Genomic DNA, 23,002 nt, shown 5'->3' on the forward strand with positions numbered 1-23,002 from the left:
TCAGAATTACTAGATTTTGATGACTGTAACTTAATGACTTATTTTTTCAAAACATTCATTATAAAAACACTTAGTGACAACATTATAGTGTGGGGATAAAATAATGAAAAATTTTAAAATATATATTTAAGGCCAGGTGCAGTGGCTCACACCTGTAATCCCAGCACTTTGGGAGGCTGAGGTGGGTGGATCACCTGAGGTCAGAAGGTCGAGACCAGCCTGGCTATATGGCAAAACCCCATCTTTACTGAAAATACAAAAAAATTAGCCTGTCATGGTGGCGGGTGCCTGTAATCCCAGCTACTCAGGAGGCTGAGGCAGGAGAATCGCTTGAACCTGGGAGGGGGAGGTTGCAGTGAGCTGAGATCGTGCCACTGCACTCCAGCCTGGGCGACAGAGCAAGACTCCATCTAAAAAAAAAAATATATATATATATATATATATACACACACACACACACACACAGACATACAAAAATATATATATACACACACACCCACATATATATATACATATATATATACCTAGTCAATTTATATCTCCTCTCTATATATATTATAGATACTCTTAAGAAGTAAAAACAATATATTTATCTACCTTGAGTGGGATGAAGAAAAAAATAAAAGTAATATATTTAGGTCAATCGATAGTTTTCTTTGGGTGCAGATATATGGATACATTTTTCCATTTTTCTACTTTTCTGTATTTGTAAGTAGTCTGTAATGGCTGCATTGCTTTTAAATAGAAAATAAAACACATTGAGGGGCTATTTTAATTCATAGTTTCATAATTATATATTTTTTATGAAGACCTAACAGCAAAGTTGTGTTCCTTGTATATACTGTGGAGAAATAGGGTTCAAGAGGAGCTGATCATATTTGTGTCTTTTTTGAGTGTTTATTATTATTATTTTAGAGATGGAGGGTTTCACTATGTTGCCCAGGCTGCAGTTGAACTCCTGGCTTCAAGCAATCCTCCCACCTCAGCCTCCAGAGTTAGTCCAGATATTCAAAAATATTCAAGAACAATATTCAAATAACCTAATCATTGATGGAAACCCTACTCAAGTTCCTACTACATATAATTTCCTTTGCCAAAAGTTGAGATGACCCTTACTATCAGATTTCTAATTAAAATAATGTCCTTGGACATAAATGGAAATATTTAGTTTATAATAATATCATACTTAAAGGTCAATTATTTCTAGTATTATGAATCAGAGAACTGAAGAAAGAAGACTTCTCCTAGTTCTATATCACTGACAATACATTGCTTCACAGGTCTAAAGAGACTCCAGGGACAATTCAGCCTACAGTGTAGCTGAGATTACAGGTGTGAGCCAGCAGGCCCAGCTAGTGTTTATCTTAATAATGTTGCTGGCCGGGTGCGGTGACTCAGGCCTGTAATCCCAGCACTTTGGGAGGCCGAGGTGGGCAGTTCACAAGGTCAGGAGTTTGAGACGAGCCTGGCCAACGTGGTGAAACCCTGTCCCTACTAAAAATACAAAAAAAAAAAAAATTAGCCGCGCATGGTGGTGCGTGCCTGTAGTTCCAGATACTCGGGAGGCTGAGGCAGGAGAATCACTTGAACCCAGGAGGCGAAGGTCGCAGTGAGCCAAGATCGCGCCACTGCACTCCAGCCTGGGTGACAGAGACTTCATCTCAAAATAATAATAATGATAATAATTATGTTGCTGAAGATTTCTATGAATGTATCCAGTAATTCTCATGCTCTCTCTTTCAGGTTCTTCTTCTCCTTCTTCTTCTTTTTTTTTTTTTTTTTTTTTTGAGACAGAGCTTTGCTCTTGTTGCCCAGGCTGGAGTGCAGTAGTGTGATCTCGGCTCACTGCAACCTCCGCCTTCTGGGTTCAAGCAATTCTCCTGCCTCAGCCTCCAGAGTAGCTGGGATTACAGGTGTGCACCACCATGTCCGGCTAATTTTTGTATTTTTAATGGAGACGGGGTTTCATCATACTGGTCAGGCTGGTCTTGAACTCCTGACCTCAAATGATCCACCTGCCATGGCCTCCCAAAGTGCTGGGATTACAGGCGTGAGTCACTGTGCCCAGCCTGTCCTCTGCTTTAAAGCTTCATCTTTTCTTGCCAGTTATTATTGCAAAGGACTCCTCATTGGTTTCCCTGCCTCTGGTTTTAATCTATTCCAGTTGCCCTGCTCTACAGCAGCTAGAATGAGTAATTTACTTTTCTGAACGTTCACCTAATTATGCCACATCATTTCTTAAAAACCTGGGTTCACTTCTTTATGTGTGGGATACAATCTAAATGCATTAACTACCTAGTAAGGTCTTTCATGATCTAACCCCTTCGTATCTTTCCAATATTATCCTCCTATCTTGTCTTACCCCTTGTTGCCTTTGACTAAGCTTTAACATGTTTGGCATTACTCATATTGTGGTACCTATTCTTCCTCTCCCAAACTCTACTCAAACAAAGCTGTGATACTTTCTCTGCTTTCCCTATGTGGAAAGGTACATGCCATTTTTGAGGTCTCATAGTATCCTATTTAAGCAGTTAATTGTTTTAATTGTAATGAATTTATGCCTCTTCCCAAAGTTAGCATCGTTTTTTCTTCTTTTTACAATGCATAAAAGATTTTCTTTTTGTACTATTTGTTCCTTGTACTATTCCTAAGTAGTTATCAGTCCCTCTCACTTATTTTTTATTTTTTTGAGACATGGCCTCACTGTCACCCAGGTAGTGGCACAATCATGGCTCACTGCAACCTTGACCTCCCAGGCTCAAGTGATCCTCCCACCTCAGCCTCACCACTAGCTGGGACCACAGGCGCACACCACCATGCCCAGCTAATTTTTGTATTTTTAGTAGAGATGGAGTTTCGCCCTGTTGCCCAAGCTGGTCTCGAACTCCTGTGCTCAAGTGATTTGCCCACCTTGGCCTCCTAAAATTCTGAGTTTACAGGCGTGAGCTACTACGCCCAGCCTCACTTATTTTTAAGACCCTTTCCTCTTAAGATCACATCAAAATTCTTTTTTTCTATCTGTGACCATCAGGTATCTGAATAAAAGCAATTCAAAAAAACTGGACTGAATAAGAAGCTTAAGGAATAACTTATTTAGCTTACATTTATATTTCCCTTTTTATGTATGTTCAAGTGTGGTGTGAATAAAAATGTAAGTATGTCTAAAAGAGGTCATTTAATAAATGTGAAAAAATTTTAGGTGCTAATTAAATTCTGCCATCTACTTAATTTGAATAATCCTCACCCCACCATGGCAAAATTGTCTATTATATGTATTAAAACAGGCCATATAAAACAATGCACAAGGGTAAAAGGTATAGCCCTTCTAGCATAAAGTTTTCTTATTTTTTCAGACGGAGTCTCACTCTGTTGCCAGGCTGGAGTGCAGTGGCACGATCTCGGCTCACTGCAACCTCTGCCTCCCGGGTTCAAGTGATTCTCCTGCCTCAACCTCCTGAGTAGCTGGGATTACAGGAGTACACCACCACGCCCAGCTAATTTCTGTATTTTTAGTAGAGGCGGGGTTTCACCATGTTGGCCAGGATGGCCTTGATCTCCTGATTTCGTGATCTGCCCTCCTCGGCCTCCCAAAGTGCTGGGATTACAGGCGTGAGCCACCACACCCAGGCTAGCATAAAGTTTTGTAACTGAGGTCTATGGACTCCTGGCTTCAGGGAGTCCAGGAACCCACTGTCATACGCAAAATGTGATTAGGACTGTGCTATGGTTCTGGGGTGGGGTGAGGGGAGGCCTACTGTTTTCAAGATTCTCAAGAAGTAGTCCCATGGTAATGCCACATCATATTTCACTCTTGTAATTAACTTCATTCATATGCCTAATGTTATTAGCTGAGAGAAACCCAGAGCAGTGTTTCTCAAAACATATTCTGTAGACCATTTGGATCAGAATGATGTTGCATGCCTGTTAAAACAGAGATGACTGGATCCAACACCAGGAGAGTTGAATCAGAATCTGTGCAGGTAGGGCACAGGAATCTGTACTTTAAACTTACCAACTGATCCTTGGACATTCTGGTTTAAGAACCATTATGGTTGGCCGGGCACGGTGGCTCACGCCTGTAATCCCAGCACTTTGGGAGGCCGAGGCAGGCAGATCACAACGTCAGGAGATCGAGACCATCCTGGCTAACATGGTGAAACCCTGTTCCTACTAAAAATACAAAAATCAGCTGGGCGTGGTGGCAGGCGCCTGTAGTCCCAGCCACTCAGGAGGCTGAGGCAGGAGAATCACTTGAACCCACGAGGCGGAGGTTGCAGTGAGCCGAGACTGCGCCGCTGAACTCCAGCCTGGGCCACAGAGCGAGACTCCGTCTCAAAAACAAAAACAAACAAACAAAAGAACCATTATGGTAGAACCTAAGAGAAATTAACTCATTCAAGTGGAGTAAATTCGCTTTTTAAGACCAGGTCTCACTCTGCAGCCCAGGCTGGAGTGTAGTGGGGCCATCATGCCTCACTGCAGCCTCCACCTCCTCAGGCACAGGCAGTCCTCCCACCTCAGCCTCCCAAGAAGCTGTTACTACAGGCACGTGTGGTACCATGCCCAGCTAATTTTTTTAATGTTTTATGTTGCCCAGGTTGGTCTTGAACACCTGGGTTCAAGCAGTTCTCCTATCTGAGCCTCTCAAAGTGCTGGGATTATAGGTGTGAGCTACCACACCTGGCTAAATTAGTTTTTTTTTTTTTTTGAGACGGAGTTTTGCTCTTGTTGCCCAGGCTGGAGTGCAATGGTGCAATCTCGGCTCACCGCAGTCTCTACCTCCCGGGTTCAAGCAATTCTCCTGCCTCAGCCTCTGGAGTAGCTGGGATTACAGGCATGCGCCACCATGCCCGGCTAATTTTGTATTTTTAGTAAAGACAGGGTTTCTCCATGTTGGTCAGACTGGTCTCAAACTCCCAACGTCAGGTAATCCACCCACCTCGGCCTCCCAAAGTGCCTGGATTACAGGCATGAGCCACCGCGCCCAGCCAGTTTTTTAAAACTGGATTAAAAAAAATAGTAACGAACATGAAGCACTTACTACCTGTCAAGTGTTCTTCTAAATTGATATTACATGATTAACCATTTAAACTATTAACTATTACATATTATTCAATGTGAGGAAATTGCAGTACAGAGAGGTTAAGTAGACCAAAGACACATGGTAAGTGGGTGAAACAGGACTTTGAACTCAATCTGGCTCTGGAGGCCAAACTCTTCCCAATCACTTCCCTTCATTGCCTTTTTTTTTTTTTTTTTTTTTTTTGAGACAGCGTTTCACTCTTGTTGCCCAGGCTGGAGTGCAATGGAGCAATCTCAGCTCACCGCAACCTCTGCCTCGCGGGTTCAAGTGATTCTCCTGCCTCAGCCACCTGAGTAGCCGAGATTACAGGCATGCACCACCACGCTCGGCTAATTTTGTATTTTTAGTAGAGATGGGGGTTTCTCCATGTTGGTCAGGCTGGTCTCGAACTCCCGACCTCAGGTGATCCGCCCGCCTCAGCCTCCCAAAGTGCTGGATTACAGACGTGAGCCACCACGCCCGGCCCTATTGGCTTTCTTAAAGCAGAACATTTTACTAGTTTCCTCCAGGTCTTTTTGTTTCGTAGTTTAACAAATGTTGATTCTTGATACTTGCTATCATTTAAAACTTCACTTTGTAGCAAATGTAAAATCACTGGTTTTATTTTTTAATAGCTGAAAGAATCAAAATATATCATCCGGAATACATAGCTAAAGTAACTACCAATTAAAAACTCAGCTATGAGAAAATGTATCTTAAACAAAATAAAAAAATACAGACTAATATTTGTTGATGGGGGGGTATAAAGGTTCTATACTGTTTTTTTCTATTTTTGAGACGTAGTCTTACTCTTGCCCAGGCTTGAGTGCTCACTGCAACCTCTCCCTCCCAGTTTCAAGTGATTCTCCTGCTTCAGCCTCCTGAGTAGCTGGGACTACAGGAGTGCACCACCATGCCCGGCTGATTTTTTTTTTTCAGTAGAGATGGGGTTTTGCCATGTTGACCAGGCTGGTCTGAACTCCTGACCTCAAGTGATCTGCCTGCCCGAGCCTCCTGCCGTGCTTCCAGGCATGAGTCACTGTACTCTGCCTGTTTCTGTTTTTTAAACTTTCAAAGGCAAATTATAATTTTAAGAATAAAAAATACAATCTGATTAGCTGAAGCAGCTTTTTTTTTCAGTGTGATTTTTGTTGTTGTTGTTTTGAGACAGTCTTGCTCTGTTGCCCAGGCTGGAGTGCAGTGGTGCGATCTCAGCTCACCACAACCTCTGCCTCCCCGGTTCAAGCGATTCTCCTGCCTCAGTCTCCTGAGTAGCTAGGACTACAGGCGTGGGCCATCACGCCTGGCTAATTTTTGTATTTTTAGTAGAGATGGGGTTTCACCATGTTGGCCACGTTGGTCTTGAACTCCTGACCTTGTGATCTGCCTGCCTCAGCCTCCCAAAGTGCTGGGATTACAGGCATCAGCCACCGCGCCCGGCCCAGTGTGATTTTAAATGCTAGTTAGAAACATGATTTTTTTTGGTAACATCTATAATTCAGTGTTCCTGTTCAGTACCTGTTCATCATTGTGATCTCCAAGATGTAAAGCATACTAAGTTCCACTTTTCTTGAATTATTCTGGTAATGTTAACTTGTATAATTTAACACGTTAACTTAAAATTATTTTATTTCATTGCAACTCCAGCCGTTCCTCAGATATATCAAATATTTTGTGTAAGATACGTGAATCAAATTAATTATTCCAGTTATCTAAGCTAGATTTTATCTTTTAGATCACAAAAAGTAATTTTCCAGTTTGCCAAAAACTTTGACCATTAGGTAGTTCTTAGAGGTCTGAGAAGCGAATAAAATTTATTTCTACACAAAAATTAAAGTGGCATGTTGATCTTATTTAACTTCTTCATAGGTAAGAATATAGGTAAGAAACTGGCTTAGAGAAATTGGCCCAAAGCCAGTCAGCTGATTAGTGGCAGAGTAAATGCATCACTAGCTATTTAGTGGATCACTAATTTGATGTTTTCTTCTACTTTAATTTTTAATATTTTGTATTTTTCATAGCTGCCTATAGTTTAATATACTGCCATAAAACTAACAGGTTGTTGATGCTTTGTACTGATGCCTGCTACCAGTAATGTACTTTATTGGAACTCTTACCCATGAAGCTCTCCAGTCTTCACAAAGTGAGTTTTTACAAAAAAAGATGATCACATTGGTTAACAACTTATTCATGTACAAATGACAGTACCCAGCACATCTCAGTGCTCTTTAAATGTTTGTTAAATATACATACAAATTTTGAAAGATGCGGCTGGGGGTGGTGGCTCTCGCCTGTAATCCCAGCACTTTGGGAGGCTGAGGTGGGTGGATCACCTGAGGTCAGGAGTTCAAGACCAGTCTGGCCAACATAGTGAAACCCCATCTCTACTAAAAATACAAAAATTACCTGGGTGTGGTGGTATACACCTGTAATCCCAGCTACTCGGGAGGCTGAGGTAGGAGAATCACTTGAACCTGGGAGGCAGAGGTTGCAGTGAGCCTAGATTGTGCCACTGCACTCTAGCCTGGGTGACAGAGAAAGGCTCCATCTCAAAAACAAACAAACAAACAAACAAACAAAAAACACCAAAAAATGGCCAGGAGCGGGTGGATCGCTTGAGGCCAGGAGTTCGACTGGGACTGTAGTCTCAGCTACTCTGCAGGCTGAGGCAGAATTGCTTGAACCTGGGAGGTTGAGGTTGCAGTGAGCTGAGATCACACCACTGCACTCAAGCCTGGGCGACAGACTGAGACTCTGTCTCAAAAAAACAAAAAACAAAAAACAAACAACCCCCCTGCAAAAGATCCAACCAGGCAGTCTTAACCGGGTTGTTCTTAACCACTGACTTATGGCTTCTCTGAGGTAGGTATAATAATAGAGACTCATACAGATGAAGAAAATGAAACTCAGAGATTAACAGAAAATCATCCTGTTAACTCCAAAACCTGTATTTTTTCTATTATATCAAAAAATAAGGAAGTATAGAATTGGGTTCTGAAGCCATAAAGGCTGGGTTGAAATCCTGGCTCTGCCACTTAATAGCTGTGTGACCCTGAGAAAGTTACTTCTCTTTGTCAGTTTCCTTATTTTCAAAATATGGATAACAGAATTTACCACATAAGGTTATGAGAAATAAGGAAATAAGCACAAAGTGCTCAGAAAGTTACCTTAGTAAGCACTGTTATTTCTATTTCCAACCTACCTCTTTTATTTATAAGGAAACAAAATAATTTGTCCTGTGTGCTACTCTGAGGAAGCAGCTGTAAGCCAGAGGTTAAGAGAATGAATGCTCAAGTTGGTTTGGGTTCAGATTTCAAGCAGATGTCCTTTAGAAAGTCAACCTTCCAAAATTTCAGCATCCTCATCTGTGGAGCACAGTATCACCTTGCAAAGTTATTGTAAAGATTAAATGAGGTGATGTACAACTAGCACATGGCAAGTGTTCCATAAATATTAACCAAGCGTCATCTCTGCATCTCTAGCAGCTAGCACAGTGTTTACTGAATAAACAGTGACACAATTAGGAAATTAGGACTTTTTTTTTGTGGTTTCCTTCACTAGTCCTCTCATTTTCTTCCCTGGCAACATCCTATTTTTACATTTACCACCTCAACATCTTCCCCCTACTTAAAGACCAGTGTAGCAGCAAAGAAAAATGGCTAATGTTAAATGACGAGTTAAGGGGTGCAGCACACCAACATGGCACATGCATATATATGTAGCTAACCTGCACGTTGGGCACATGTACCCTAAAACTTAAAAGTATAATAAAAAAAAAAGAAAAGAAAAATGGAACATTGAGCTGGGTGTGGTGGCTCACACTTGTAATCCCAGCACTTTGGGAGGCCGAGGCAGGCAGATCACTTGAGGTCAGGAGGTCGAGACCAGCCTGGCCAAAATGGTGAAACCCTGTCTCAACTAGTAATACAAAAATTAGCTGGGCGTGGTGGCAAGCACCTGTGATCCCAGCTACTCAGGAGGCTGAGGCAGGAGAATCGCTTGAACCCGGGAGGTGGAGGTTGCAGTGAGCTGAGAGATCCTGCCACTGCACTCCAGCCTGGGCTACAGAGTGAGACTTCAATCTCGAAAAAAAAAAATAAGAAAAATGGAACTTTGTTGCCACTTAAAGTTACCACTTACCTGGTAGTAATCATATCAAAGTTTTAGCAAATGGAGTGCAAGTACAAGCAGCAACCACTGCAAATCACCAGTAAAGAAGGGGAAATGGGATTTTTACCTTATTTGCCACATGAAGAACTATGAGAAAATATTGACAATTGATGTAATTAAGGCATATCTTTTCCTTTTTCTACTTTTAACCAAAGTTTCATTCCTATGCTTTTAAACCACACAGAACATATGAAATCCATGTTAACATTAAGCCCATTTATTAACAAGTATCTGGCCCAATAATTATAGTTAGGTAAATAAAATACTTCAGAACTATTTTATAGGCTGCCTTACAAATAAGATAACTGTCAAAGATGCATTCTCTTTATGTGAAAAGTTACACATGTTCTAAGTTTAACACTCCACAATGAACTGTGAAATTTCCCTAAGCTAATACTTAATATTGGAAAACTTCAACAGAATATTGGAAAACTTCAACATCATCTCTTTTCTCAAGCACCTTCATATTGCTCCCATAGTTCTTATAAATTGTCCAATAACCCAGACAAATTTCCTTGTGGACAAGAATTTTTAAAATTTAAAGTATTATATATTAATACAATGACTTTAGTTAAAAGTAAAAATTTATTGATCCAAAACTGCCAAAAACCTTATGCTAAGCAAAAACTTCATTTAAGCTTAATGCTCTTTTTAACTCCTGCACGAATGCCAGATAATTCACCACTATAACGTTGCTCTTCTTTACGAACTTCACGAACCTGGCCTCTTCTTCTAATTTTGGCTCTTCTGAACTTCTCCCTGTGTTTCACTCTGGGATTGCGATCAATCTTCTTTCTCCTAGGAGTAAGTCCCCTATTTTTAGCAATTTGATAGGTAATAGCTCTCTTTGCATTTTGATCTTCAAGAGCCTGTTCTTCAGTGCTATTTTCTTCTTTCTTTCTCTTTAGCTTTTGCCTGTCTTCTATTTCTTTATAGTACTTCAGTTTAGCTTTTTCATCAAAATCAGAATCATCAGAAAGATCTGTAACAGCACAGGCAGCAGCAGAAGTCTTTGAAACAGACTTTGGTTTGGGCTTGGTGGATTTTGCTTTCGGAATCAGTTCTTTCTTTACAGCATCATCCTTAAGTGTCAACAGATGACGAATTTCTGAGGACAGCTTCTGATCCACAACGGACAGCTTGTTGATCAAATTTCGGTAGGTAACAAGCCTTTCTATGACAGGATGTCCATGTGCTGGGACTCTCCTAGCTTTCAGGATCAAATAAAAACTGATGTTCGAGCAATAATTCAAGTAGAGGTTGTACTTGGTCCTCAAGTATTGGCTTCCTTTTCCGGGTGGAATGATCCCTTGTTCCACCAACTCTAACAATGGCTCCAGCTCATCCTTAACCTCTGTCAACTTGACTTTCAGGTCTTCTATCAGCTCCAAGAGTTCTGGTGATTCCTTTCGCAACATTTTCAGCTTCTCTTTCACTGAAACTTTAGCCAAATCCTTCACGACCCGTGTCTCAGCCTCATCTACCTGAGGCACTGGTTTTGCAAAGGCCTCAACCCAGGCGACACCAAAATCATCCTCTTGCAGCGCTTGGGCTAGGCGCCGCTGAATGATCTGTGCCTCCTCCTCCTCCTCTCTTTCCTCCTCCTCTGCCTCCTGTTGACTCTGCCGGCCTCGGGACTTGGAACCATAGTCCGTGTCATAGTAAAGTTTTTTCCTCTGACCCCACGACAAACTGGGATCCACAGAGGCCTCAGCTTCACTTTGCACGGAGCTCCCACCATCATCATCGGCATTCTCCTCCTCCTCCTCCTCCCCCGCACTCCCTCCATCTTCGTCGTCCTCATCGTCCATATCTAGGGCTAGCACCTCCTCCTCCTCCTCCTCGCCATCCTCCTCGTCTCCACTCTGTACTTCATTCCAGCCCTTAGCTAAGGCGGCCCGGGATCGTGCCTCATGAAAGTCATCTACCTGATCTTGGTAGTAGCTGGTGTCCCCTGGTGAGGGTGGCAATCCTAAATCATCTCCATTTTCGTCGGTGAGCGTGGGACCTGCCTTGGCTCGCACAGCTGCCCACTTAGCTGCTCCGCGCCGCCGGGATCTCCCCACCATGGCTCGCAATCTCAGGTTTTACAGCGACTCCGGACTTTCGGCCACCACTGACTTCGGGGCAGGAATCAGGCGCTCCGGTAACTCGTGGCTTTAAACAGCAGCGCGCTCTCCTACCACCGGAGTTTGCAGACTCCTGATCGGCTACTGGAATTTCCTCTTCCTTCCGGCCCCCAGCATGCTCTCCGCGTGGCGTACGATTGAGGACTTCCGCTCGGTCCCTTAGTCGAGATCACGTTGATACCAACTTCCTTTTCACTGTGCCCTTTAACGCCAGTCGATTCCGGTGAATTAAAATCTTTCCGTGTGGAAACGATAGGATAAGGAAGTTCCGTTCCACAGAACGCTTTCTCGGGCTAATGCGCTTACTCTCGAGTGCCTGGGAGTGGCTGGGGGACGGAATCCTGACGGCACCTCCAGGCGAGGTCCCGATGGCCAATAGAGGGCGCTGCGCTTTACGCCCTGGAGAAGTCCCGGGGGCGTTCCATTGAGTTTTAACTGCGTGTGTACCCGGCGCTTGCGACCGGCAGTCTAGTGCTAGCGTAGTTTTCCTGCTCCCTTGTTTTCTCTTTTCTGCTTATCAGGCTGGAAGTTAATCAGATTGCTTTCCTCTCATTTCACCCCCACCCCCAATACCATATTTCTGGGTACCACAGCCTCAGGCAGCGCCGCTGGGCTCCAGAATCCCACGGGAGGTTTCCGGGCGAGAGCGCAGGCCGGGCCTCCGGCTCGGGTTTACTCATCCCCATCGCCCTCTCCCTGCTCACAGGGCTCGGTGACCCGCTCCATGGGGATCGATAAAGCTAGATGACCCCGAGGCTGACAGTGGGAAGGCAGAGCCCCGCTGCAGGGTCTGACTCTTCTCAAGGAAGTCTGCCCTGTAATGTTAGAGTAATTCAGGGTGTAAGTTTTTAGGCATTACATATGTAAGGTTCAGGGTTAGTATTATTATACCTTTTAATGTAGGTAGTTGGAAGCTGAACTTTTGATACGTTGCTAAAATTAATGGTGACATGGCTGGGCGCGGTGGCTCATGCCCATAATCCTAAGCACTTTGGGAGGCCGAAGTGGGTGGATCACTTGAGGTCAGGAGTGCAAAACCAGCCTGGCCAACATGGGGAAACCCAGTCTCTACTACAAATACAAAAAATTAGCGGGGCGTGGTGGCGGGTACCTGTAATCCCAGCTACTCGGGAGGCTGAGGCAGGAGAATCACTTGAACCCGGGAGGTGGAGGTGGCAGTGAGCCGATATCGCACCACTGCGCTCTAGCCTGGGCGACAGACAGAGACTCTGTCTCAAAATAAATAAATAAATAAATAAAATTAATGGTGACAATTTCTTTTTCTTTTGTTTTTTGTTTCTTTTTTCTTTTTCTTTTTTTCTTTTTTTTTTTTTGAGACGGAGGCTCGCTCTGTCGCCAGGCTGGAGTGCAGTGGCAATCTCGGCCCACTGCGACCTCCGACCCCCTGGTTCAAGTGATTCTCCTCCCTCAGCCTCCCGAGTAGCTGGCATTACAGGCACGCGCCACCACTCCCAGCTAATTTTTGTATTTTTAGTAGAGACGGGGTTTCATCATGTTGGCCAGGATGGTCTCCATCTCCTGACCTCGTGATACGCCCGCCTCGGCCTCCCAAAGTGCTGGGATTGATTACAGGCGTGAGTCACCGCACCCAGCCAATGGTGACAATTTCTTTGCAGAAAGTATAGTGTCATTAGGTTAATAAAAATAATGCAAAATGTTAGAAAAGTGATACTTTGAAATAAACATTTTCCAAGTGCCTAAAGGTGTCTGAAACATTTTGAAATTTTTACAAGATTTTAGAAAATTAAATTAGAAAGTTGTGGGCAAAAGTTATGTTCTGATGGTAAGCATGAATTTATTTTTTAATGTAAATTTTAGTACATTTTGTCATTTAGCAGATATTAACTGCTTACTGTTTGTTGTAGAATGCTACAGACAATAGTGATGAATCAGCCAGTTAAGGACTGTATAATCAGGTAGAAAAGAAGACACTCATACAGATTACCGGAATACAAGGCAGTGTATGATGTAAACCCGGTGCTGTAAGAGAACAGAGGGATAAGAGATAACCTTTAGATTGCTGTTTTGGGAATATTGCTTAAAGAATATGACATCTATGCTGGAACTGTAGTTATTTCCTTACTTTAAATGTTAAATTTTCATTATTTAAACATTGTTGCATTTAGGCACATAAATAAAAATTTTTCATTTTTATTGCAAATTATTTGAGAATTTAGTGTCAGACTTCAAGACTAAAATGCATATACTATTATATATAAGTTAGAAAAATATTTTGGATATTTTAAATGGGAATGATCACATTAATATTATTTAGTTTATACTAAATGTTAAATTTCCTAACCAGAACAGAGTTGCAGTATTCAATGCATATTCAGAGAGTATCGTATTCTAACATTCTCAGATCCTTTGTTTTTAGAGACAGGTGCCTGCTGTGTTCCCCAGGCTGGGTAGAACTCCTGGGCTTAAGTGATCTCCTGCCTCAGCCTCCTGAGTAGCTGGGACTAAAGGTGCGTGCCGCTTCACCCAGTTTTTCAGATCCTTTTGATAAAGAACAATTGATTCTCCTGCCTCAGCCTCCCACGTAGCTGGGATTACAGGCACCTGCCACCACACCTGGGTAATTTTTGTGTGTGTTTTTTTTTTTTTTTAGTAGAGATGGGGTTTCACCATGTTAGCCAGTCTGGTCTCAAACTCCTGACCTCAGGTGATCTGCCCACCTCAGCCTCCCAAAGTGCTGGGATTGCAGGTGTGAGCCATCGCACCCAGCCAATCTGAATCTTTATTTTATTGCGATGTCTGGCTCAGGAGTTAGCAAGTTACACTAATGAGAGCCAGCAGGTTAAAAAAAATTTTTTTTTGCCTTACTCTAAGCCCTTTATGGGATTTTCTTACTATGGAAATTAGGGAGTCTATGAATGACACATTAGGTGATGATACATTAGGATACTTCTTTCAGGGCATTTATTCTGGGTGTTGGAGGTATTGTATGATCACATTAGCTTAAACTAATCTTTATTTCTTCCTGGACTATTGAAACAATTATAATTAATAATAGCTAACATTGAGAGTGGTTAATGTGTGCTAGATACCATTACAAGCTCTTGAAACCACTATAACCCTGTGAAAAGTTACTATAATAATCTGTAATTGGAGATGAGAAAATTAGGCGCATATAGCTTAAGTGAGGTCATAAAGCTAATAAGTGTTAGAACTAGATTTAAACCAGAACAGTCCAGCTTCAGAATCCATGTTGTGCTATAACTAACTACTATACTATACTGGCTTTCAACTTTTCCTTTAATAGGCCTCCTCCTTTTAGTCTCTGGTACATTTGATCTGGTACATCAGATATATCTTCCTAGAATATCATTTCTGTCACCGCATATCCTGGTTCAGAAACTTTCATTTACTATCCAGATAGTAAAAACTTTCGTTTACTAACAAAATTTACAGCATACATGGCTGTCCTAAAGTTTTACCCCAAAACAACCTTTCCAGCCATACCTTTCATTACTACAAAAACCTTCAATGCTAAGCTAAGTACTCTACTATGCTTTATTCTCATTTGTCACTTTACCAATCTTCTGGGTGTTCAGAATTACCTGTATCAGAAATTTATAAATCATTGCAGATATCTTTTTGGTTAAGAAATTCTCACGTAAGCCCATCCATAAGGGGACCTGTGCGAAGCTATTTGAAAAGTTATTTTTGGTAGAAGCGAGTTAGAGACAACCTGGATATCCATCACTGGAAGAGCAGATCAATAAAATGTTGTGGAAGAACAGCATGGAATTTAGGAGCATAGGGTGATCATACATTCTGGCTTGCCCTGGATGGCCCTGTTTAACCTGTTATCCCAGTGTAATTATTAATAGCACCTCCTTTCACTCTTATGATTAAGATGATAATTTTTTTTTTTGAGACGGAGTTTCACTCTTGTCGCCCAGGCTGGAGTGCAATGGTGCGATCTCAGCTCACTGCAACCTCCGCCTCCCAGAGTCAAGAAATTCTCCCTCTTCAGCCTCCCGAGTAGCTGGTAGTACAGGTGCCTGCCACCACGCCTGGCTGATTTTTGTATTTTTGGTAGAGACGGGGTCTCACCATGTTGGCCAGGCTGGTCTCGAACTACTGACCTCAGGTGATCCACCCCTTGTCCTCCCAAAGTGCTGGGATTACAGGCTTGAGCCACCATGCCTGGCTAAGATGATACATTTTATAGTGATTTTAACTATATAGTAATTGGAAGCAGTAGATTATATATCCATATGGCAACCTGAATGGATTTTTAAAACAATGTGCTAAGGGAAAAAAGTAAAAAATAGAATGTAATAAATAATATACCATTCACAAAAATTAAAAATGCAGGCACAATAATATAACAATACACATTTTGTAGGAATATAATCAAACAAAATAATATACATTAAACACAAAAGAATAGCTGTTTGTGGAAGATGAAGAATGGGATAAGAGTTGGAGATTAAAAGGAATAGAAGAGGACATTTCCACAGACCAATAATAATGTCAGGAACTGAGGAGAATAATTAACTGCACCTGAGATTTAATTAAAAAACAAATGAGCAAACAAAAAATGACTATATCAATTCCTAACTTAAAATCCTGCAGAAGCTTCCCAACGTCTATAGCAGGGGCGTCCAATCTTTTAGCTTCCCAATGTCTATAGCAGGGGTGTCTAATCTTTTGGTTTCCCTGGGCCACACTGGAAGAAGAATTGTCTTGTGCCACACATAAAATACACTAACACTAACAATAGCTGGCTGGGCACAGAAGCTCAAACCTATAATCCCAGCACTTTGGGAGGCTGAGGTGGGCAGATCACCTGAGGTCAGGAGTTCAAGACCAGCCTGGCCAACATGGTGAAATTCTGTCTGTACTAAAAATACAAAAATTAGCCAAGCGTGGTGGCACACGCCTGTAATCCCAACTACTCGGGGGGCTGAGGCAGGAGAATCGCTTGAACCCGGGAGGCAGAGGTTGCAGTGAGCCAAGATCGCGGCACTGCACTCCAGCCTCGGTGACAGAGCTAGACTCCATCTCAAAAAAAAAAAAAAAATCGCAAAAGAACTTACAATCTTTTAAGAAACTTTCCAGAGTTGTGTTGGGGTGCATTCAAAGCTCTCCTGGGCTGCATATGGCCTGCAGGCTGTGGGTTGGACAAGCTTGGTCTATAGGATCAAATTCATATGCTTCATCACCACAGTCCTGCATAGATCTCAAACTTCCTCTCTATCAATTATGTGTAATTGTACCTGATTTTTGTTGTTAGGTGGACAGTGACTTTTTCCTTTAGCATCCGTAGCCAAGTTCAGACTCCAAAGGTTATGGTTTCCAAGATAGACACTAGATTAAATAGTAATCTTTCTTGGCTGGAGTGGGGTGTGAGAAGGTAGTGGAAATGCAGTCAGTCAGTCCAGGTATGTATGTTTCTGTACTCTGTCAGCACTTCAAAGCAGTAGCCTTTAACAACTTAGTGTCTTTTGAGCTTCCATAGTTATCAGCATAGCTCTTCAAATTTAAAAGTAATTAACAAGGTGAAATATTTAATATACAGCTTTCATGAACTTAAGACAATAGTTGAGTCTCGGCATGGTGGCTCTCACCTGTAATCTCAGCAGTTTGGGAGGCTGAGGTGGGCAGATTGTCTGAGGTCAGGAGTTTGAGACCAGCCTGGCTAACGTGGTGAAACCCTGTCCTACTAAAAATACAAAAATTAGCTGGGCGTGGTGGTGCACGCCTCTAGTCCCAGCTACTCGGGAGGCTGAGGCAGGAAAATCGCTTGAACCCAGGAGGTGGAGGTTGCAGTGAGCTGAGATCACGCCACTGTGCTCCAGCCTGGGTGACAGAGCGAGACTCTGTCTCCAAAAAAAAAAAAAAAAAAAAAGAAGACTATAGTTGAATGCGTATTATGTTGTTTTTTTAATTTTTATTATTATACTTTAAGTTCTAGGGTGCATGTGCACAACGTGCAGGCTCGTTACATGTGCCACGCTGGCCCATTGCATCCATCAACCCGTCATTTACATTAGGTATCTCTCCCAGTGTTATTCCTCCCTCTGCCCCCCACCGCACGATAGGCCCCAGTGTGTGATGTTCCCCACCCTATGACCAAGTGTTCTCATTGTTCAGTTCCCACTTATGAGTGAGATCATGTGGTATTTGGTTTTCTGTCCTTGTGTTAGTTTGCTCAGAATGATGGTTTCCAGCTTCATCCATGTCTCTGCAAAGGACATGAACTCATCCTTTTTTATGGCTGCATAGTATTCCATGGTGTATATGTGCCACATTTTCTTAATTCAGTCTATCATTGTTGGACATTTGGGTTGGTTCCAAGTCTTTGCTATTGTGAATAGTGCTGCAATAAACAGCATATTACGTTTTTTCCCAGCATCACAGACTAGGCTAGGATGACTGAAGCTGTCAAAAGAAGTAGCTTTTCTTAAAAATGTGCATAAAGGTAGTAATAGTAAAAATAATAATTTGATATAAGAGTTATATTGGGAAAATGTATTCTTGGTGTTAGTACCTATCAATATATTTGGATAATTTAATATAACCCCAGAAACATGCTGAACTATTTTTGGATGCAAAAAAGAAAGAAAGATTATTTTTAGTTATAAGAAAGAAAATGGATGAAGTTTGCCATCTGCTTTCATTTCATCTAGTTTCATCTGTCAGAAACCACTTACTCTGAAACAAATATGTCACAGATTCTTTTTGCAAATAAGGTCTGTATCTATTTTAAGTCCCAAAAGTCCTAAAAGTGACTTGGAAGTAAAATATAGAGCTTCTACTGAAATATTTGATAAATATTTGAAGCTTTTAATCTTTAATTTAACTTAATTTAAAATAACTGACTGGATGTTCCTCACCACAGATTTATGCTTTCTCCTTATTAGGGAAAATGAACTTAGTATGGCACTTACATATGATGTAAACACTGAATAGAAGAGTTAGAACAAGAAAATTGTATTTTCTTACCTACTTTTCCAACTAAATCTTTAGAGTTCCCTTTTGGTGTTCTTTCATATCCTTTTTTGGGGTGCCATCTGATATTGCTCTTTATGAACACCTCTCTGCATCTAGAAAACAGGTTTGGTAGCCTTCATTACAAAATGAAGAATTTAGTGAAATTACGACACTGCTTTCCCTTCCAAACTCTAATTCAACTAAAAACTTGGCAATTACTTTCTAAACATTATTTAATCCCTTTTAGTTTTTTCTTTTCATGGGAAAACTTGTAACTACAATTATTTTGATTTAAATATTGACCCAGTGATAATTATAGCTTTGGTGGTGAAGGTCTTTTGAAACACAGCCCATGTTAAAATTTTTTCTTTAGTCACCCCTCATTCTCTATAGAATCAAGTTCTTATCTCTAAGCCAATATTCAGGGCCTGCCTTTATCTGGCCCCAACTTATTTTTCCAGCTGCTTTCCCACTTTCATGAATTATATGTTTTAGCCAAACTATGTACTCATTTTTTTCTCTCTTTTTGAGATTTTTATTCTCTTGGCCTCTCTTTGGGCTGTCTCATATTTCAATGCTTATATGGCCTTCAAGGCCCAGCTAAGATTGTGTCTTCTCTAGGCTGTCTTCTCTGATATACTTCGTTCTATTAACATCTAATACTCCCTAACTCTTCCTTTCTTAGGGATTTCTAAACATTTTCTCCTTTGTGTTAAGACTAGTTATGTACTTGTCTTGGCCGGGCGTGGTGGCTCATGCCTGTAATCCCAGCACTTTGGAGGCCGAGGTGGGTGGATTGTTGGAGGCCAGGAGTTACAAAAATTAGCCTGGTGTGGTGGTGCATGCCTGTAGTCCCAGCTACTTGGGAGGCTGAGACAGGAGAATTGCTTGAATCCAAGAGGCGGAGGTTGCAGTGAGCTGCGATCATGCCACTGCACTCCAGCCTGGGCGACAGAGCGAGACTCCATCTCAAAAAAAAAAAAAAAAAAAAAAAAGATTTAAGCAGGGGCCAAGAAATGGGAAGTTAAGTTTTGTATATGTTTGATTTGAGGTGTCTGTGAAGCTATTTAAGTGTCTAGATGTCTTCTAGACAGTTTGATATATGGATCTCTTTAGAGAAAGAAATTTTTGATGTCTTTAAAATTCAGTTGAAACGTGGGACCATATTTGATATTTAACTAAAGGCAAATAAAATATAATTTTGGGTTGTTCTGACTTAAGTAACTAGCACACATGAACTAGTAGACCAAAAGTGTTATACTACCTACCTGCTACTAGAGTTATAGGACTACGTATCTCCAGGTGTCAAATTAAAAAGGCTTGGATTGGCTGGGCGCAGTGACTCATGCCTGTAATCCCAGCACTTTGGGAGGCCGAGGCAGGAGCATTGTTTGAGGCCAGGAATTCGAGAGCAGCCTGGCCCACATGGTGAAACCCCATCTCTACTAAAAATACAAAAATTAGCTGGGTGTGGTGGCCCAGACCTGTACTCCTAGCTACTCAGGAGGCTGAGGCAGGAGAATCATTTGAACCTGGGAGGCGGAGGTTGCAGTGAGCCAAGATTGCACCACTGTACTCCAGCCTGGGCAACAGAGTGAGACTCTGTCTCAAAAAAAAAAAAAAAAAAAACCAAGCTCTGTTAAATTTCAATAAGGTATTAGAAATTATTAAAAATGACCTAAGAATTTAATAAGCTATTTGCAAATGTGATCTTGATCTATATCTATTTTGGGTAGAGATATATTATTTATGCTATGAGCAAAGGGGAATCATTGGAGGGTTTTAAACAGGGAAGGATTGGAAAATTGACAGAAGGAAGTTGGTGCAAGATGGTGATAGTCATCAGAGTGATGCGTTTTTGTGTCTAAATCAGGGTCCTGGGAATATGGATATGAAAAGTAGGCAGATCAAGAGCTAAGCATTATGCTAAAGTAATTGTTTATATGTTGTAGCCATGTTCTAGCATATTCCATGCTTTACACTTATCAATTTAATTTTCATCAATCTTGTGAAGTATGTATTACAGTGATGCCCACTTTATAGATGAAACAGAGAAAACAAGATTTTATAACTTGTCAGAGTCCCATTTGCACCCAGGCAATAACTGACTCCACAGCATTTGCTCTTTTGTTCAGTAGGAAGACTAAGTAGAAGTGTCTCTTAAGACACATCTTTACAGTTGCATCTGATATTTTAAAAATAACTGACTGGATATTCCTCACCACAGATTTATGCTTTCTCGTTATTAGGGAAAATGAACTTAGTATGGCACTTACATATGATGTAAACACTCTGAATAGAAGAGTTAGAACAAGAAAATTGTATTTACTTACCTACTTTTCCAACTAAATCTTTAGAGTTCCCTTTTGGTGTTCTTTCATATCCTTTTTTGGGGTGCCATCTGATATTGCTCTTTATGAACACCTCTCTGCATCTAGAAAACATTAATATATAAAATTACACACATATGAAGAAAAGTGATAAAGTAATATGCCAGCTGAGTAAAATGGTATACAGGATACAAGATGAATTTATTAGCAATGAAGAAACAAAGTAAAAGAGTGAACAGAATGGAATGACATTTAGACCTGCTTGAATTAGTTTGAAAGATTTTAGGGTTTTTTATGAGGATGAACAGGAAGGAAAGAGAAATAAATTTATGGTAAGGAAAATGACAAACTAAAAAAGATTCTGAAACAGGAATTAGCAGATCATATACAGGAAAAGGAAAGCAGACATATTTGACTAGAGCAGAAGCCTCTCCAGAAATCAGAAGTTTTCTTAAAGCAGAGAAGGACCAGACCACTGCAATGGATGAATTGAAGGGAGCATATTCTTTTTGTTTGAGGGGTATCCTGGAAACCTTACTTATTATTGTGTCCCTGGAGAGATTACCATGAAATCTAACCAGATTTTTTTCAAATGAATTTTTGGAAGTAGGCCCTTTTTAAATTAGGACCTGCCTGGCAGGTGATATGGTGAAGGGAAATAGCTCTGTGTGATGGTCAAACCACTGACATGTAATTTCTCAAACAGCAATTCTATGAAAAACCACTGCAGGTGCAAGTTTATTTAAAAGCTGACCACAACACAGGTGCAATTCTCCTCATAAACATTTAACCACAGAAGGACTACCCTAAAAGTCTATGTGGAAAGCTGTTCGAGAAAAAGAAGTCAATTTTTTGGTTTGTATTTTTTAATTTTTAGTAAGAATTTGGAATGAAGTTTCTTCCTCATATTTTGAGTTTTTTTTTTTTAATTCAGCTTTTGCCTCTGTTTTTTTTTTTTTGAAATGGAGTCTCACTCTGTCGCCCAGGCTGGAGTGCAGTGGCATGATCTTGGCTCACTGCAACCTCTGTATCCCAGGTTCAAGCAATTCTCCTGCCTCAGCTCCCGATTATCTGGGATTACAGGCATGCGCCATCATTCCCAGCTAATTTTTGTATTTTTAGTAGAGATGGGGTTTCACCATGTTGGCCAGGCTGGTCTTTAACTCCTGACCCCAAATGATCTGCTTGCCTTGGCCTCCCAAAGTGTTGGGATTACAGGCGTGAGCCACTGCACCCAACTGACCAGCTTTTGCCTCCTGATATCTAAATATAAATTTTACATATACTGTGCTTGGATAGAGATCAATATTTGAAGAAACTCTGCATATAAGAACAAAAATGTTTAGGGTTAAAAAATGCCAATTAGTATTATCAGACATTTAATGAGGTTGGAAGTCACAAAGATTAGGAAGGAGGGTATCAAAGGGTATCAAAGTTGAGTAAAAATGCTCTGTTTGACTTTTAATCATTCAATGCTTATATAATATCAGAAAAAATCATTCAGTGTATATCTCTGCAAAAATAGCTAAATATATATATATATCTTTGAGACAGAGTCTTGCTTTGTTGCCAAGGCTGGAGTGTAGCGGTGTGATCTTGGGTCACTGCAGCTTCCTCCTGGGTTCAAGTGATTCTCCTGCCTCAGCCTCCCAAGTAGCTGGGACTACAGATGTACTTCACCACACCCAGCTAATTTTTGTATTTTTAGTAGAGCTGGGGTTTTACTACGTTGGCTAGGCTGGTCTCAAACTTCTGACCTCAGGTGATCCATCAACCTCAGCCTCCTGAAGTTCTGGGATTACAGGCATGAGCCACCATGTTCAGCCAGCTAAAGCATTTTTGTTAGACAAAATCATTTTTGATTATTTCACTTATTTAAATTACGGATTTCTAAGTTTTGTATCATTTCACAAGGTATACATAATCAAAACATCACATTGTGAAATGATTCAGTCTAATCTTTCAATTCCCCCACCCCCAAAAAATGCCAATTAGAAGAAATTTCTCCATATAGATGTGAAAAAATAGTATTAATGGCTCTTGGTATTGTGAGAGGTAAAATGGACTGTAAGTTAAGAGGCTTATGCTCTCTACCTTTAGCTTTAGAATGACTAAGATTGATTCTGAAGTTCAAAATAGATTCTAAGCTTGTACAATTGAAATGGGGGAAAAGGCCGGGAATGGTGGCTCACAACTGTAATCCCAGCACTTTGGGAGGCCAAGGTGGGTAGATCACTTGAGGTCAGGAGTTTGAGATGAGCCTGGCCAACATGGTGAAACCCCGTCTCTACTAAAAAAGACGAAAATTAGCCAGGTGTGGTGGTTTATGCCTGTAGTTCCAG

At 41.2% G+C, this 23,002-nt stretch overlaps 1 protein-coding gene across 1 annotated transcript; it reads right to left on the reverse strand.

Annotated features, from left to right (window-relative positions):
* Positions 1 to 9,433: 9,433 nt before the first annotated feature.
* Positions 9,434 to 21,330, reverse strand: UTP3 (UTP3 small subunit processome component). The gene is made up of 4 exons (XM_063809590.1): positions 21,199 to 21,330; positions 20,664 to 20,764; positions 18,343 to 18,443; positions 9,434 to 13,362 (listed from the first exon to the last, which is right to left on the reverse strand). The coding sequence occupies exon 4, from the start codon at positions 11,299 to 11,301 to the stop codon at positions 9,862 to 9,864; it is 1,440 nt and encodes a 479-aa protein (XP_063665660.1). The 5' UTR covers positions 11,302 to 13,362; positions 18,343 to 18,443; positions 20,664 to 20,764; positions 21,199 to 21,330; the 3' UTR covers positions 9,434 to 9,861.
* Positions 21,331 to 23,002: the final 1,672 nt, after the last annotated feature.

This window comes from Pan troglodytes, chromosome 3, assembly GCF_028858775.2.
Source record: "Pan troglodytes isolate AG18354 chromosome 3, NHGRI_mPanTro3-v2.0_pri, whole genome shotgun sequence".
Classification (NCBI taxonomy): domain Eukaryota; kingdom Metazoa; phylum Chordata; class Mammalia; order Primates; family Hominidae; genus Pan; species Pan troglodytes.

Excerpts from the sequence above, each read along its gene's own strand:
- UTP3 (XM_063809590.1), bottom strand. The coding sequence starts at position 11,301 with ATGGTGGGGAGATCCCGGCGGCGCGGAGCAGCTAAGTGGGCAGCTGTG.